This window comes from Micromys minutus (genome assembly GCF_963924665.1).
Source record: "Micromys minutus genome assembly, chromosome: 21".
NCBI lineage: Eukaryota > Metazoa > Chordata > Mammalia > Rodentia > Muridae > Micromys > Micromys minutus.
Window position 1 is genome coordinate 23,529,290 of NC_137956.1, and position 19,015 is coordinate 23,548,304.

Consider the following 19,015-nt stretch of genomic DNA (forward strand, 5'->3'; position numbering starts at 1 on the left):
TTCCCCGGGAAAGTTAGAGATGAGTTTCGCTATGGGACTACCAGTGGCTCCCAGACTGCGACCAGGTCTGGAAATGTAAAAGTGAGATTAGTCTCTAAGGCCACAATGGGGTGAGTAACTTAGAAACCCGAGCAGGATCCAGGCACTTTTATTCCCTTTTACTCTCACTGGTGTCTGAATGGTTTGTACTGATTCCAAAAACTTGGGCCTAAAAAGAAACGAATGTGAAGGTGTTCTTCAGGCTGGAGTCGCAAACTGGAAGATCTGGCTGGGACCCGCCTGTGGGGGAAATAAACTCTGCTTTCTACCTAACTAGATAGGAGCTTGCCTCCCTCCCTCGCCTGCCTAGTCTCTAGGCCAGATTTTATGAGATCCAAGAGCTGCAGACTCCTTAGGGATATAGAAAAAAAAATGGTTTATCCAAAAGAACTTTGGTCTTCATGGTCCCGTCCGGAGGTCCCAAATGTGGGTCGCCACCGGTCCAAGACTGATGTCAAAATATACAGAACTGTGACCGAAACAAACTCTGGATCTATCATAGGCAGGTCCTGACTGGGTTTCCTAACTCACATTTCTTAGGGAATGCTTTCCCTCCCTGGAATTCTCGGTTTTAAAGTTTTTGTTTGTCTTAGATAGTAGTTGCCTTTCTTATTTAATTTTTCAGGTTTTTTTTTTTTTTCATTTCCACCCAGAGGACTGAAAGCAACAGAGAGGTAGAGACTCCCTCCTTGAAGAGATGTGAATCTGAACACCGTTACTGTAAATTCTGGTTTCTGGAACCAACCCTGCGCTGTTCCAGCAAAATCTGCCTAGGGAAGACAGCCCTTCAGTCCGTGGAGCTGGCTCTGAGCTGCAACATTCTCCAGGGCTTCGACAGCACGAGACAGCGACTGGGGATTTGCAAGCTCAGAAAGCGACTTGATTTCTCAACCAGCTTCCAACCTGCAAACCTGAACTAAGGCAGAATTTTCCCCATCTATGGATATCCACTAGAAGGATCTGTTGATGGAAAGAGGGAAGAAAGGCGCTTCCCGGACATGTATCCCCTTAAGAGAGTTTTGATGAGACTCTAGAGAAAGGAAAGGATTCATTTTGTCACGGAAATACCTGGGAGCCTCCGAACCCAACAAGCCACTGGCCTTCCTGTCCTGCCTGCAACTTCCCCAGCTTCAGGCTCAGTCTGTTAGGCCAGAGTTTCTTAGGGATTTTGTGGCCAGTCTTCCTTCCCTATCCGGGTTCAAACGCCTCCACATAAGTTGTTGAAGCAAATTAGAGAGAATGGAACTTGTAAAGGGCTTAAAAAACAAAAAAACAAAAAACAAAAAAAAAAAAAAAACCCTGTGGCCACGTTTTTCTCCATGTGTGCCTAGCTGCTTGTGTTAAACTCTATATCTCCTGAGACTATGTGGCTACACTCTATTGTCTCCAAAGATATTTTTATGGGTCTCCTTAACTATTCTCTGCTTTCATGGAGTTACGTGGTAAGATTTCTCAGATCCGAACAGATTAGGAATGTCTCAGAAATAAAGAAGAAAGTCTTATTTATAAGTCGTTGCCTCAAAGTGGACCCCTGGAGGATTCCAGGAATTATTCAAAATGTTTTTTATTTTGTTTTACTTCTTGTTGTTTATTTATTTAAGGAGTTAGGAATGTGCCTTTTACCAGGAATCCTTCGTTGCCCTTTTCAGGGCCCTGCCTGACACTCGATTAAGCCTCGGGACTTAGAAAGATCATTTCCTAGAACACTAATTTAAGCGAAATCTGGATTCAGAGCGTGGGTTTACATGCCCAGCTGGAATGTCTAATGTATCAAATCCTCGTTAACGAACGGCCTGCTCCGTGGCCATGTCAGCCAAAGGTCAGGCCTATGCAACAGGGCAGAGCAGTTCAAAAGGCCTCTTCCATCCAGCACCCTGATCACCACCGCCCCCATTCATCTCGCACATTTCCATAAGAGCGCACACTGGAGCTCCAACTAGAGACGCCATGGCTGTTTTTCTGTTTCCCCGGCTTCGTCCTTCACATTAGTAAGCATGTCTTAATGCAGCTGGTTTTTAAAAGTACGACTTTTTTATTTCTTGTAGGAGAGGGATCAGTGTTGGCGGACAAAGCAATTGTGAAAATGTCCCCAAGAGGCATGTATACCTTAGAAGCTTTGAGTGACGCACATGTTAAGTCTTAAAACAGGAATGATAATAATTTCACAGAATACCAATAAAAACATGAGTAAATTTTCTGGGACACTTTGGTGAAATTTTGCCTAAGGGAAGTCAGGCAACTCTCTGGCCCCGTCGCCTTACTCCCCCTTCCCCGCGGGGGGGAGGGGGAACTTGCTCTCTTTCCTCTCTTCTCTCCCCTCTCACCATCCAACCCCCAGGGCCAAAAAAGATCCAGGATCAGAAGACTGGCGCTCTCGGGATACAACACCACGATGGCTGGACTGCTCCAAACGGCCTAACTTGGTGACTCGCTTCTAGGATCACGCGCCTGCACACGCTGCCACGAAGCCATGTAGCTAGGAAAGTGACTTGGGGGCCCGAGAATGGGACTTACCAGACCTAGGGTCTAGACAGGTTTGGCAACTGATTGAAGCAGAACAGAACCATTCCTACCAGGAAAGGGCTAAGGTGCGAATGTGGATAGGAGGAGCGGCAGGCAGGTAGGGGCTTCCATTTGCTAACTCCCACACCCACACGCTGCCGCCAGTGTAGACTGAACTTGACCTGGCATGGAGCCGATGGCCCCTAGCGAACCTGAGTCTCTAGTGCTTTGGCTCTTACGCCCCCACTCCTCAGCCTACTAAGTCTGCTTCCAGGCAACAACCGGGTGAGTCGCGCTATCCAGCGAGTCCCCCCTCCGACTCCCACCCCTTCAGTGTGCCGACCTCTAACTCCATCCCGCCCCTCCCCTCCCTTCCTTTAGCTGGCGCCAAATAAGAAGGCTTCTTTGGGCCTTGGTCTTTGAGGAAAGACGGCGGGAACGCAGTCTGGGTTTGAGCTTTTTACTCAGCCACCCCCCTCGCAGACCTTCCTCACTATCTAGAGCCCAGACTCTCGCTCCCAGCCGGCCCGGTATGCAAACTTAGAAAAAGACCCAAGTCTCCGAGGCGCGGAATGGCTTCTGTTTCAAGGATTCTGCACTGACCAGAAGCTGTGAGCTTCTCAGAAAACTAACCAAACCTTTGTGTTCTAACACTGAGTGTTCAGGGTGAGTGACTTTGAGCAGTTTTTCCCGTGGGCATAACCCTCAGGGGCGGCGGGGGTTGAGGGGGACAAGAAATGGCGAGGCATGCAAAAAACCTATACCAAACGCTCTTCTCTAAGCAACCTTCCATTGTGGGGCTGTTAGATTGGGTGCAGTGAGGATGCCGTTGAGTTACCACACTAGCTAGGAAGGAAGGCCTTGTCCCGGCTGTGATGGTAGTGACTCCTCCAAAGCCTCAGTCCTGTGAGGCAGGGTTTGGCTGTGATGTCAGCCAGGTTGAAAGAACCAGCATGAGTCGTGCTGGTCCTAAAACAGACTTCGGTGTGAACTGGGCAGTGACTCAGGCTTTCTGCTGTTGACAAAGTGCAAGCTCAAAAAGAAAAAGAAAAAAAAAAAAAGGTTCTACCTGTTCGGTTGAGGCAAGTGTCAGAGGGTGTCTGTGCCATCCCTAGACAGGGTTTTAAAACACCTAAAAGAAGTAATTCTTCAAGTCCATGAAAGGATAGAGTTGTCTCAGAGACAGCCGCTACCCACTTCTTTGTGAAGAAACGCTGGCCACTCCGTCGGACAGGTTACACAGTTGCTCTGAAAATATCCCATAAGTCTGAAAATACTACATAATATCCAGAACTCTGCAAATGTCATGTAGACAGAAAACCATTACCCCAGAGCCTGAAGTCCACACTTCCTAGTCTCTGGGTCAAGGCCGTTCAATGCACTGATCCTCCCGTTGAACTCTCGTCTGCGCTTTCCAGGACCGTCCCAGATCGCTCAGCAGCAAACTAAACTGACTACTAGTATTTGGGAGCGATCCAGAGAAGATCCAGGTTCAAGCAGTGTCTGGTGCAGTAAATGGTGGGCTGGGTTTTTAGAGGAAAGCCAGGGGGCTTTAAAGAAGGTTAGAGCAGAACATAAGAATAGACAGACATCCGGACTGCGTTCTGATAAGGGACGTGTGAAGCCCCTAGAAAACCCCGCCATGGCCGGGGGCCCTTGAAAAGCCAGTCCTGGGCCCTAGGGACCAGTTGAGTCCAGGGGACATTTCCTCTGACGAATGAGGAGAGGATGTGTGCCGGAGAATAACCAGAGTGCCACAACCCGCTTTAGAAGGAATGGGACGTGGGGGTGGGGTGGACCCTGAGTGGACAACGAATGAGCCCGGAGTCCAGCCACAGGATGTGTGGATCGCTCGAGCCAAGCAATCCAGCATCCCAGCGCTTGGGGAAAAGGAGAACCCTGCACCGTTCCCGCCACTCAATTCTTGTAGTGGCGGCTCCAGGTTTCCCGAGCCTCTGCTGGCATTGTGAACTCACTTAAACCAGCGCGGTTTGAAAACAAACACGTGCGGCTTCCCCGCCGCACTATTTTGGGAGTCAGGCCAGAGACTTTCACAGGCTGGAGCTTCCGCGATTCCCTCCTCCGCTCGCCAAGGGCGGGGGGCACCATGCATATTCATTAGCACGTGGAGCCCTGGGCTGCATGCCGCGCATGCGCACTGCTGGTTCGGCTGGAGGCAGGGGTTGGGGGGGGGGGCTGAAAACACGTCCCAGCTGGCGGAGGCGCGGCAAGCCCCTTAGGTTACCCACAGGGCCATGTGTGGCCTTACCTTCTATGCAAGGGCTGACAAGCTAGCTGAGGGGACCCTCTCTACTCATTCCACAGGCCTGTTTTCATACTTTCAAAATATCCTCCTAGGCAAAAATGTCTCAGTCAGCAAACTATTCCGTTTTGTAATCTTGTTTCCCTAGTCGTCTACAACTTCAGTTCTTTGTCAGAGGCTAAAATTTTTCCGGATAAATGGGAGGGGGAGGGGAGTAAAGAATCGCAATTTCCTCAGTGTTTGTATCCAGATTTTTTTTTTTTTTTTTTTTTTTTTGAGGCTCATATTGGATACAGTTGCACAATTAAACAAGTCATGGCTTTGTTTGTTTGTTTGTTTGTTTTACAAGGGGTGGGGGGTGCTCAGGTCTAATGCTTTTCAGTAAGTCTACTGTTGTTGAAGACAAGGTTACAGTGTGTTCATGCTCATATATATTCGGGAGCTTTCCCGAGCTTGTGCTGTGAGGGTGGGTAGGTGCGATTCCGGCCCGCCAACTTTTTCAGGCGTTTGTTGTATTCTCCTGAGCCCGCTACAGAGAAACCCCTTGATCATTGAACGCTATCAAAATGCAAGACACCAATTGTCACAGGTCTCTGGCATCACCACTGGCAAACAAGGTTTCCGCACAAGATGGCTAAATTCCATTTCTCCGTCTTGAAAAACACACCTCTAATTCACCATATGAAAACCCTAATGTGGAGCTGATGACTGATTCCACCTTGTAGGATAAAACAGCTCAGTTTGCATGGTGTATCCCCAATTATTGGGGCAGAGAAACCAAACCAATCAGCACTCTTAGATTCAAGTGCAACATTGTTTATATTTTGCATGCAGAATGACACATTTTCAAACGACTTTGAAAGTCTTGAATACATGCTACAAGTTAACGTTTTTATTGTTTATCTTTACATAGCATTTTTTGTTTATCTAAATTTATTATTGAAAACAAGACTGCCATATAATCACACGCACCCTGAAAAAAAAAATCTTACATTCTAGAGCTATTTTAAATTGGGTATAAGTTACAGCCATTGGTGCTTTAAAATTTAAGAGAACAAAACTGTTTGGGGTTAGACAGGTCTTTAGTGGCTGGTCTGGCAAAAACATCAGTCTTTCCACTTCTACTCTACTTTTGAGAATTGGAAAAGTAAAGAATGATATCACCTCCGAGCATCGTTATAAACACAGCTTTTCTCCTTGGTGTGATGCTCAGTTCTGAGAACTACAATCGATATTCCTGGGAGTCTAGGCCTCTGGACTGAAAGTGGAGTGGTTAGCATTTTAAAGTGGAGAAATGAGAGAAGTAGAATTGAAAACATAAAATCTGATGTTTTCACATCTAGACCAACAACAACTAAAAAATAAACCCAGTGTCTTTCTTTTTATGCCAGACCACATGCAGTCACCCCTCAGAATGGCTTACACTGACTCCATCTTTAAGACCCAACCAAGGTTTTCTCCAAGTCATTTCCTGAAGAGTAATATGCTCAGGTACCAAATCTATGGGCAATGATTCACCAGGGGCCTGGGCACTAATTGCACCTTGGCCTCAAAATTGGTGCTTAGGAATATTGGTGGAAGTGGGTGAGATGTTGGGGGAGGGGTTGTACTGCTGTTGACAAGCCTTTTAGAGTTCTGAGAAAACTTCACAATCAACAAATAGAAATATCTAAATGCCAAGCCCATCATGAAAGAAGGTTAGTGCTATTTTCATTGTCAGTTAAAGCTAAATAAAAAATATGAATAAATAAATAAATATAAGGCAATTGAAAGGTTACATCTTTCTTTTAGAGGTGGTTTGCTTCTTAAAGGTTAACTTGAATGCTTGACTTTAAAAAATCAAAATCATCAGCTGCAAATGCTTAAAGCAGTTGGGGGTAGCTTTTGAAGAAGAAAACAAAGAGTCTGAAATATTTGAGAATTACTCAGTCCCCATATAAATGGCGCTTGTGTGTTTATATGCTTGCTCTTTGAATGTACACACACACACACACACACACACACACACACACCAAACTCATTTCTCTTCATTTCTCAAATGATTGCTTGTACAAAGGCATTTTCTGTTGACACAAAATAACATTTTAATAACTTGTTAGCTGTCCTAATCATTTGATAGTATCCAGAATACAATGCAGTATGCAATATGAACCAGTATGGCCTTCTGACTAGATCAAAATCCACAGCTACACATAGAAACCAGCCATTTGCAGAATCTTCGGCTCCTGCTAAATAGAGTCTAACAATATATTTCACTGTTCACATTCATGAATTTCAAAACCTAATAGCCCATGAAGAAAAGTATGAAGAATACATCTCAAGAAGCAGACATTAAAGGTGCCAGCAAAATAATAGACTACATTTAAGTTTAAAGCATTATTTTGGTGACTTACATCATTAATGACTTTTTCTTTGTGGAGGGCATTAGAGGAAACAATGCAAAGGGGGAATTGACATGAATGTTGTCTCTTACTATAAAAGTTCCTTTGCTGTTTGATTACTTCATAAACACATACAGAAAGGTTCTCAAGTGATAATAAAATTATTTGACCTTAAAAATCTACATAAATATTTGAAATTTGAAGAAAAACCACTTACTTCTAATATGTACTTTTAAATAGTTTATATAAATCAGATGCCATAGTATGATGTTTGATTATTATACTATGATATTAAAGCAAAGGACACCGAGCACATAACAATTAGACGGAATTTCACATTTGAAGTAAACGTAAATTCAGAAATAGCCAAATCAAAGATAAACTCCTATGCTGTCTTCTTAAATGCTCTGACAAAATCACAAAAGTGCTGTTAAAACTATTGTCATATTCACAACAGGTTCCCAGAAAAAAAAAAACTCACCTTTAATAGAAAGGGGGAAAGATTATAAATGGATCTGTTGTTCCTAGAAAGATGAACTCTCTATTCCTATTTCTGTGTTTAGTGTTGGCCTCAATGTCTACTGTCACTTTAAATACTACACTGCTGATCAGTCTTAAACCCTCAAAGCTGCTGAGACCAAGGTTTTAATGTCACAACTTTTTAGAGTTGATAGCAACTCTTCCTAAGGTATTCAACTTTCCAAAATCTCAGCAAATTTTGCAAGATGGCGCTCTTTGAATGAAAGGTTAATATCGATGTTATAAGCAGAACAACTTTGTGTTTTACAATTAAACATTAATATCCCCACCTTTTTCCTGGGGGGGGGGGGGGGCTGTGATGAACTTAATGCAGCAAAACCTTTTATTCGTAAATAAGACTTTGTTGATTAAACATAAGAAATACGATTACTAAGAGGTATCTTTAAAGATAATAATATTTTTATTATATAATTAGCCAGTTGTTTAATTTCTCAGGTTGCTACTGCTGGAAAACACATGTAAAGCTTCCAGACAGTTCTTTCAAGCCTGTGACTTCCAGGACATACAGAGGACAGTCAAGAAGCAGAATCATACTTCCCCTGACTCCTAACACATCCACACCCCTGCAGCCACAGCCAAGGGCCTGATTTGTGAGTTCTAGCTACGTTGTCTGCCTAATGGGGCGATCATGCAAAAGCGACAACCAGAGACAAAGAAACCAGCATCTCTACCAGAGAGCCTAACTTCGCCGAAGCAGCATAGCTTGCAAATCTATCAAACTAAACTGCAAGAAAGACAATCTGATCTAGAGAAAAGGCGTTCTGCCACAGTCATTAAGCACAAGTAATTTAGATTTTTTTATATTGTCTCCTCATTTACAAATTTACTGTATCAACGCCAGCCAATGGAACGAATTTCTTAAGTAAATGAGAAATAAATAAAAGAGATAGAAAGATAATCACATTGCATAAAATAATTCTCTTTTCTAGATGTATTTTTGAGAGAACTAATGACAGTAGCAAAATTATAGGAATAATAATATATCATAGGAAGTAATTAATTTAAATTAGCATCACGTTTGAAAAAATACAAGTGAAACGCTTTATGGACATTTAGTTTTGTACAAAGATGGAAGGCCTGGAAAAGCATGCATCGGCATTCTGAAAATTAGTTATGGCCATAATCGTTTAATTGAAGACAGCAATTTAAAATATAATATTGTAAATCTACAATCCAGTTTCAGATCTGGAGATTTAATTGGGGGGGGCAGCTGAACCCTTGAATGACTGCAAGTTCATTTGCAAGGCTACAGAGAGAGCCCCCGAGCTTCTCACAATTCGCTTACATTAATATTGATGTTGCCTGTGCAATCTATTTCCGTTATTTTTGCGGTTGTTATTCTATGTCTGCAAAGGTCATTTAAATTATACTGAGGCCGAAAATTTGTTTCATAAATTTTGATATAAATACTAATTACACCCTCTCGGAGAGCCAGCAGGGTAGCGTTCATTTATCAAGTTTATATGACCAGCAATGACAGAGAAGAAGGCAAAAGAGGCTGGAGAGCTTTCCCAGGGTCCACTAAGGCTGGCACAGGTTGCTGGGGGAAGGGAGTGTGAAGAAGAAATTCCTACCACAATCACTGAGATTTAAGAATCTTTAATAACGTACGAAAGGTTACCAAACAGTTCTGGAAACTAAAGTATACATACGAGGTTTTTTTTTTTTTCTAGTCATAAATATTGAATAGCTGTAACATGGATAAACCAGACCCTTTACATGCGGATAAATATGGAAACTAGGAATTATATACATTGTGTGGTTGTATATTTTGCCAAAAGCAATGGACAGCTATAGTTTATATCTTTTTAATATCACTTTACATAAACAAATGGAACAGTTTGACACGTAGATCCAGGCTCCTACTGTACGAATTCTTGACAGGACATGAAACAACATTTTACTGCACTAAAGTACTCAGACTTTGGGACGAAATGTTTGCACTTTATACAAAAAAAGCACATTAATATCAATAATATTCTGTTAGGTCGACGTGGAGACTGTAATCGTACAAAGTAGTTCACATTTTGGTACACATTTACTAGAACATTCTCGCCATCCAGTACAAACAGTTGGCTTTCGGCCGCCCATCCCCTCCCCCTCCCCCTCCCGCTGGCCCTCCCCTCCCCAAGGCAAAGACCACCACGCCACGATCCCACCCACCCACTCCAACCGAAGTGTAGCTATATACAGAATCCAACAGAACAGATTTAAGCTAATAATTCTGTATTTACAAGAAAACAAAACAAGAAGATAAAGAAAAGCTGAAGCCCCAGAGAGCTTGTTCTGATCCAACAGAAATTGGCCCTCGGGGCCTTTGGCGGTGTTCGGTGAGGCAGCCGCCTTCTCTTCCACCCCCTCCCGCCCCTCAGCTACCAAACCTTTTCAAAGGGGGAGGAAAAAGAAAAGAAAAAAATTGGGGGTTGGGGGGGGGGGGACTAAAGGCTTGCAACTTCCTCTGTTTTACTCAGTCCTGGATTTACCGGCAGAATTCAAAAACAAAATCAAACAAACAAAAACAAGCGTTTGCGGGAACCGGACGAGGGGCGTCTCGAGTTTCAGGATTCTTTCAATAATACTGTGTATATACGTGTGTGTTCAGTCTCTTAAATAGGGGTCGGCATGTTTTGTTTCTGATTTTTAAACGTACCATTCGTTAAAATTGGAAGAGAGCGCGCTGTGACCGGCTGTGTGGTGGACCGCGGAGGAGGAGGGCGACATGGAGCTGGTGGTCGGGTTGTCTGTGGTGGGAGACACGATGGTGGGTGGCGTGGACGACTCATACCCCGAGCTGGCGGCGGGCGAAGGCTGTGAGCCCTGAGAAGAGGACTCGTGGACCTGAGAGAATAAAGTTGCGCTTTAATGAAGATAAAGAGTGGGCCCAGCGGCTACCCAAGGCTAGGAAGGCTGTGCTCCCCCTCCCCCCGCCGAGCACCCCCTCCCTTCCCCCCTCCCCGCTTCTTTCAAAGCCAGGGATCTCCCAGACTCTCTCCGCTGGCACGACCAATGGAACTTGGGCTTGATTCTCCTGGCGTAGCCCAGCACTGCCACGCTCCAGGAGGGGGACTCTGTCCGAGGGATTCACAAAAGAAAAAGGGGAGGGAGGGGGGCTGGGAAGGCGGAGGCTGCTTTTGAGGCCAGAGGCTAGGAAAGTTCGCTTCCTAAAGTTTGCCTGCCCACTTTGGGGGAAGCGGATTTTGAGAGCGGAGCACAGGACCGCACCTCGCCCGCCTACTCTTGACTGCCAGGAGCCAAGGCCGCGCTTCCCGCAGCGGCTCTGACATCGGGGCCTCGGAGTCACCTCACTTATTTTTGCTTTCATTATGAAACAGTGAGCTTACTTGGTCTCTGGTGCGACTACCTTTCCCGCCCCTGCTCCCTCTGCCACCGGCCACTCCGCAGAGTGAAACCCTTAGCCTTTCCGCCTCCTGCGCCCCGAATCGGCTCCTGGGTGGCCGGCCGGCGCCCGAGCACACAAAAGGCTCCTGCTCGAAGGTGAGCGGCCAGAGCGCGGCGTTACCTTCATGTGTTTGCGCAGAGAGCTTGGGTGCGTGTAGGACTTGTCGCACATCTTGCAAAGGTAGGGCTTGTCGCTAGTGTGCACGTGCATGTGCTTCTTGCGGTCGCTGCTGTTGGCGAAGCGCCGGTCGCAGCCCTCGAACTCGCACTTGAAGGGCTTCTCCCCTGACGTAAAAGTCGAAAGATGGTCTTATTCAAAAGAAATCAGTAGCTGCTTTCAGAGTTTAGTAGATAAATTAAAAAAGCTGGCTGCCCAAGGGGAACGCTCCCAAGCCTAAAATCTGGAGTTTTAGTAAATTCGTGCATCTGTAGTGGAACTGTGAGTCTCTTAACTATATTTTTAACACTCCAGACAACTATAGCTACATTTCATTTTTATCTTGTAATGGTGGTAGTAGTAAAAATATAAGTGGTGAGAACAATATATATATTTTCATTTCAGAATATCAGCGGCTCTAGACACTGACTTTTCTGCCCAGGTCTTTTACAGAGGTTGTTACCCTACGGCTTCTACTTAGCTCTTCTTGACTAGTTTTCAGGACCTGGCTGATTCTCCCCCTGCTTTGCTCTTTTCTCCCCTGTTCTTCTTCCCTCCCAGACACACTGCACCCGTTGGTTGCCACTTCCATTCAACTACACCCCACCCCCTACACACATCACATTTTATGGCGTAATCTGGAAAGGGGGGAGGGGTTCCAGGCCGAAAGTTCTTACCTGACTGGGCCATTAAATCTAGAGTTCAAATCAGGTTGGTTCTCTTGCACCAGACAATACCCAAATACGGAGGGAGACCAGATCCCTGACTCTAGGGCCCAAGGGACGCATCATTTTTAGCCTGCTCCCTCCCGAAACCCTAAATTGCCTGGAACTTGTTTTGGTATTGTTTCTGTTGTTTTTGTTTCTTTTGTTTCTTTAAGCTTTGGACTTGTCGGTATTTCTCGAGTCCTACCCAGGAACCCCGCATTTTAAGAACAATCCTTATGCGGTGTAATAGAGAATTAGGATTTCTGAGCCTCTCACCAACTAAGCTCACTGCTCAATCCCAGTGCAACATTAGTAAAATGTATCTCTTCAAATGTGCATAAAGCCTGTGTCCTCACATCTTAGTCACACTCCGTACCCCACTGCGCCTACCTCCTGTTCCTTTCCATTTTGTGCCTACGTTTTTTAAACTCAACCTCAACTTCTTCCACCTTTTCGAACAGAAAGGACTCAGCAAAGTCCCAGAAAGGGTAACCGCCACCAAGAGTTTTGAGACTGGTTTGTAGCTGGAGCAACTGGAGCCTCCGTGGCTGCTCCACGCGCCACTTCTCCGGGACTCGAGACTGTCAAGCGCTGGGCCAAGCCAGACTCAGCTTCCCGGTTTCCAACTCTTTTTATTTCTTAGTTTTAAAATCTGTAGGGCTCAGATCCTTCTCATCCGCACTCTCTGTTTCCCATACTTTCAAGACTAAAAACCGGATCTGCCTGTCTCCTGGAACTTGAGGCCCAGACCCCACCGAGGCTGGGTTTGTGCCTTTCATCCCCCAACTTTCGAACCTCAGGCCCGGATGGGAGGTAGACTGTCTTACATTAGTTTCCATACCTGTGTGCGTCCTTTTGTGGATCTTGAGATTCTCTGAACGCGCGAAAACCTTGCCGCAGCCAGGAAACGGGCAGGGAAAAGGCTTTTCGCCCGTGTGCACGCGGATGTGGTTGACCAGTTTGTATTTGGCTTTGAAGGGCTTGCCCTCGCGTGGACACTCCTCCCAGAAGCAGATGTGGTTGCTCTGCTCTGGGCCACCGACGTGCTCCACCGTGACGTGCGTGACCAGCTCGTGCATGGTGCTGAAAGTTTTGTTGCAGGACTTTTTGGGGTTGGCCAGCTGCTCGGGCTCGATCCATTTACAGATAAGCTCTTGCTTGATGGGTTGGCGCATATAGCGGAAGAAGGCTCCGGCGCCGTGATGTGCAGCCATGTTCACGTTCATGGGCCCGTAGCCGTGAAGCTGCGGGGCGGCGTAGTGCTCGGATCGCGGGCTGGTCACCTGGCCGTACTGCTCCGGCCGCGGGTACATGTCACCGGAGAAACCTAGCCGCATCTGCCCGTTGACCACGTTGGGCGAAGCGTGGCCGGCCGCCTGCTCGTGAAGCCCAGAAAAAAGGAGGTGGCCCGCGGCGTCCGTATGGCCGTGTGGGCCCCCGAAGCCGCCGGCCGAAGCAGCGAAGAGACTGTGCTGGGCGCTAGCTGCCGCCGCCGCGTCGCCGAAGCCCCGGTTGCGGAACAGAAAGTCCCGGGTAGAATTGAAAGCAGCGCTGGAGTAGGAGCCGACGTGGCCGGGGTGGTGATGGTGGCCCAGGGCCGCAGCAGCCGCGTAGCCCGGAGCCTGCGACGTGAAGGCTGTCTGGCCCGCCGAGGCCAGTTCGTGCGAACTGGGGTTGAGCTTGAAGGCGCCCATGCCGTCGGCGAACGGGTTGATACCCAGGCCCACGTCTCTCTCGGCCACGTCGCCCGCCGAGTGGTGCCGGGATGCACCAAAGGTGGTCACACCGATCGCGGGATACTGGGGTCCGGCGTCCAGGAGCATCGTGGCTGCACGGGGCAAGCCCCGGCCTCCCCCGCCCCCCCCACCCTCACCCGCCAAGGAGGGAAGATCAGGAGGAGGAGGAGAAATGGGAGGCGGAGGAAGAGGAGGAAGAAGAGGAGGAGGGAGGGGGAGTCGACCCACCTAAGGAAGTCTCAGCCAGCAGGCAGCGGCCAGGCGCTAGCCGGCGCCCGCCCGGCCAAAGGCAGGCAAGCGAGGTGACTGCCGGCCGGTAGAAGGCGGGCTCCGGCGCCAGCCGCTCGAACCGCGCCAGCCGGGCTCTCACTTTCTCGCCGCTCAGTCTCTGCCGAGAGGGCCTCGAGTCAAGGCTGCCCGGGGAAAGGCATAGAACATCTCAGCCCCCCAATAAAACTTCTTCCCGGATTTGTGGCATAGAGGAATATGATCGCCAGAGCCGCCACTGCTCGCCCTGTCTCCTCCTCGCGCAACGCGCCCCTCCTCACTTCTCCAATAGTCTCTCTCTCTCTCTCTCTCTCTCTCTCTCTCTCTCTCTCTCTCTCTCTCTCTCTCTCTCTCTCTTTCTCAGGCTCTCTTCCTCAGTCCTTCAACGCTCCCTTTTTCCCCCCTCTGCTTTTTGAAAAAAAAAGGGGGGGGGAGAAAAAGCAAAGAAAAGGCGCAAATCATGCACAATATTGTCTTTTGCGGTTTATCTTCCTGGGGAGAAACTTTCACCTCCTCAGCCGGGCGGTGAGCGCGAGACTGATAGCAGCAATCATTCCTGCAGATAAATGAATTGAAAGGACGACACCGTCGTCCCCCCCCCCCCCTGATGAATGGGAGCAGGGGGAGGGGTCACGTGCGACCGACGCGGGCGAGGATTGGTGAGGCGGCAATCCCCCCACACACCCCGCCCGGGGCCGCCGCTCCAACGAAGGGCGCGCGGTGGCGCCGCGCGCTGCTCATTGGCCCGCCCGCCTCATCAATCCCAGGTATTGTAAAGCGCTTGACATCCCCTTTTGACTAACAGGGCTGCCAGGAGTAGCAACTTTTTCCCCCCTAGCAAATTTCCCCCTCTTCTCACGGAAAAAAAAAAAAATGCCACGATTTCTTTTCCCTCTCATAGTCTCTCTCTCTCTCTCTCTCTCTCTCTCTCTCTCTCTCTCTCTCTCTCTCTCTCTCTCTCTCTCTCTCTCTCTCTCTCTCCCTCTCCCTCTCCCTCTCCCTCTCCCTCTCTCTCTTTCCCTCACCCTCTCCCTCTCCGTCGTCTCTCTTCCTCCCTCCCTCCGTCCCCTCTTCCCTCCCTCCCCTTCTCTGCCTCCTACCCCTCCCTCTCTTGGTTTTGCTTCTTTTTCTGTTCTCCCCACACTTTTCTCCCCCCACTTCTAATGTCCCCCTTCTCCCCCTCCCTCTCTCTCTCTTTCCCCCCTCCCCCTCCCCTCCCCCACTCCCTCTCCATCCCTTTGCCACTCTCCTGCAAACCTCCGCTGAGCCATTAAAGACTGGAGACCCCCGGCGTCTCCGAGAACTGCAGTCGGGGACCAGCCGAGAAACACCCCAAAGGCACTTCCAGAATGTCCCGATTCAGCAACTTTCTTTTCTCCCTCCCTCCCCTTCTTCCCCCTTCCAGGGCAGCAAAGGAAGCTTTTGTTATTTGCTCCTTTTGAAGTTTGCTTCCTTTTTGACGGGCCTCTCTCCTGTTTATAATTTAAGATTCGGGAGCGCGAGAGCACTCCACTCGCTTTCCTAGAAACGTGATTTCTTGGTGTCTCTTTAGCCTCAGTTTTCCAGACTTCCTTCCTGCGTGCCCACTCACACCCAAACTCAGGTGGATGAAGCTCTTAAACTTTTCCCGGTTCCTGAGGTTTGTCCAATTGGGTTTTGTTTGCTTGTTTTCTGTTTTTAATGGCAGTTTGGAAACGTTGTTGCGGATCTCCTTCTCCCCTCATTTTTTTTTCTTTCTTTCTTTCTTTCTTTCTTTCTTTCTTTCTTTCTTTCTTTCTTTCTTCTTTTTTTTTTTCTCCGCTCCGGTCAGTTGTGTGGATTGCTCCCACCCCCAACCCGCTCCCTCTGCCCTCCCATTCCCATCCCAGCCCCATTCATTCAGGTAAAACTGTAAATTTCCCAACGCGCCATTGTTCCTCTGGATCTCCCAAAGCTCCCTAGAGATCCTGGAATACTTTTTTGGTATTTAAATCCCCGGTAGATAGGACCAATGTAAATTTTGTGACATTCAAACCTTTTCCAGTTCACAAATCAGTCACCCTTGTCACAGTTATTGAAATTCCGCAACTTGCCACAACAAGACGGTGGAAAAAGCGGGCGCGGTCTTTGTTGCCGACCAGGCTTTTGATCGCCAGAGAAAATTTACTTACCTTCAGATGAGTGAGCAGAAAAAGAAATAACACTCCCTTTGATTTAGTTAGGAAAATGCAGACATTTGGATTCCGTGCAAACATACAACACTCGCTTGTTTTCGCGATGCGGCCCTCGATTAACCTGTCTTTGCCCAGCGCAAAGTCTATTCAACAACTGCACGTAGTTGCTTTTTGTCCCATCCACAAAGAACCATTGACTATATATTAAAATGATTGTTGAAAGGTAGAGGGGTATGGCACGTAAAAGCAGGGGGAAAATCCCTGTAACTCAATCAATTAAACCGGGCGACATTTATACATTTCAAAAAATGCACGCGGATGTGGAGCCGGGGGCAATGGAGGTTTCTACTTAGCTCAGTTTTAAGCATCAGCTTGGCCCAGGATTTAGCCTTAGCGCCTGCATATTCATTAGGTCTAATTATTTTCTAGTAAGGAAAACACAAAAAGCCAAGAGTCGGAATCCTTCAATTTGCCCTTTGTTTCTAACTTCATTTGGCTTCTTCACAGCTGAACCAAGGCTCTAAACTCTTTGCCAGACAAAGGGACCTTCAACTCATCCTTTCACACGATGTCCGGTTAGAAAACTTAACAGTTCTCCAAGCAATAGGAAAGAAAAACCAATCTCTCTCTCTCTCTCTCTCTCTCTCTCTCTCTCTCTCTGACAGCTAGGATTCTAGGACTAGAAGAAGATCACCACTTGCTACCCCTATATTCCTTTCTAGTTTTTGTCCCCTACCAACCAGATTCTGGTTTAGGAGGTGAACTGAAACCTGGCTGTTCTCTCTCTCTCTCTCTCTCTCTCTCTCTCTCTCTCTCTCTCTCTCTCTCTCTCTCTCACACACACACACACACACACACACACACACACACACACACACACACCTTCTGGCCCTGAATTGCAGATGGTGATGATACCCCTGTATCTAAAGAGACTATATAGAGCATCTATGTTTGTGGGGCTAGGAAATAGAAATTCTAGAAAATAATATATTCTGCCCCCAGCAACAAGTCTGTGTCCAGTAGTCCAGCACTTCTCACGTAATCTGAGCAGACTCCTGTAAGGAGTGTCAGAAAAAAGCGGAAGCAGCCGGTGTTAGGGGCATCTTTCTTTTAACCTATTATGTATTTTCTTGAGGAAAAGATATACCAGGCCACCAAGTTCATTCTGCTCCTTCAAGGGGAAGTTGGATCCTAGAATTATGAAAATCGTATATTCTGGGAGATATTTCCTCTAGAGGCTGCACTGCTCTTTCACTAGGGAGAACAAATATTGAACCCACCTTGACTGCTTTAAAAAAAAAATAGGGAGGGGACCTGAGGAAAGGGTGGCTGTTGGGAGAGGGGAGGGAAATAATTCTTCAAAAAAGAAAGTCAGGCTTCTCTCCTCCAGTCTGTGGAAAATCCACCGGGGACGTTGACAGAGGGTATTTTTAGGAAATCCATCCAAATATACAAGGTAAGAGTAAATATGAGAGGGGAAAAAAGTTGTGGATTGTAGAAGTTATCAAGTGGGATTTGCGGCGCTCTCTGCAGGAAACGCGAGCGGCTCCAGTTCAAAGCCACATGCACCAACGTGACATATAAGCCATTAAAATATCATCCTGACGGCTCATTTCTGCTTCATCATACATTCCCTAACTGCTTCCCAGAAAGCCGGAGAAAGAGAAATGAAGGATGACCGCCTCGGTGGAACCACAAAAGGGGCTTTGTAGAGGGGTTCTGGTCCCCCCTCTTCTACCCCAAAGTGATGTGCAGAAATGAGGTGATCCGGGCAACAGGTGGAGCAGGGTAAGTGCTTGAAACCAGGGGGGGTCAGTTGGGGAAGGCCTGTACCTCCAGCGGCCTTGAAGCAAGTATATCGGGGGACATAGTTACCCTAACCCCGCGGGAGAATAGGCCCAGTCAGACTTTTTTTCTCCATCTCTACCTTCACACACACACACACACACACACACACACACACACACACACACACACACATCGCGGGTACAGGCCCCACCCCGCTAATTCTAAAGGGTGTGGGGAGGGGCAGCGTTGAAGATGAGTCCTTTCTTTCCTCTGGGAGGAGTGGGTGCAAGAAAGACAGATGAGGCTCCTACAGGCAGTGGCACCAAAACCAGCTTGTTGCCCGTTTGTCTTCGCTCCTTTTTCTTTTCTTTTCTTTTCTTTTCTTTTCTTTTCTTTTCTTTTCTTTTCTGTAAATTGTCTGAGTGTGCCCACCGTGGGCACAAGAATAGCAAAACTGACCAAGTTTTGCCCTTCTTGTTTGTGGTAGAAACCGAGAGGGTACCGGCGAAGGGGGTCCTTGCAGGCGGCCTTTCTATTTTTCCTTTACCGCAAGGATGATGGAGAGGGTTTCGGTTTACCCTTACCAGGGTCAAACACTCAGTTAGTGCTGCAGGAGGCTACACAGTAAAACTTCTCCGGATACTCACTGAGGACTGAGGATGCCGTCTGGGTCTGCTTCGAACCGGCTACCTGCCTGCCCTTACCCTGATCCTGCTTCATCCCTCTGTCTTAGGACCTGCTCTCTTTGTGCCCCAGGCCAGGGGTTCGTGACCTGACTTTCTTTCTCCTGGCTAGGAATCGGGCTTGCGGTTAGATTCCGGGAGCAGGCGGAAGCCTAGACTTTACCAGGAGCTTCTACCAAATTACTGATGAAAGAAAAGAGAAGGATTTGTGTGGATTTGAGTGTAAAGGTGTTACCTGCCTAGTTCAAAGTCTTAAAAGTTTGGAGTTGGACAAGAAAGGGATAGCGGAAAGAGGGAAAGAGGACTTGGGAAGGCTGTTTCGAGAACCCCCTCCCCCTATTGACTGAAGTGTCTGAAGAAACATTAGGATGGCAAGGCTTGGCAGTGACCTCCGAACTCG

The 19,015-nt window shown here is 47.5% G+C and overlaps 1 protein-coding gene across 1 annotated transcript; it reads right to left on the reverse strand.

Moving 5' to 3' along the window:
• Nucleotides 1-10,365: 10,365 nt before the first annotated feature.
• Nucleotides 10,366-13,811, reverse strand: ZIC1 (Zic family member 1; the record flags this gene model as incomplete). The annotated part of the gene is made up of 3 exons (XM_080934856.1): nt 10,366-10,563; nt 11,246-11,409; nt 12,830-13,811. The coding sequence occupies 3 exons, from the start codon at nt 13,809-13,811 to the stop codon at nt 10,366-10,368; spliced, it is 1,344 nt and encodes a 447-aa protein (XP_080790982.1).
• Between the last annotated feature and the right edge of the window lie 5,204 nt (nt 13,812-19,015).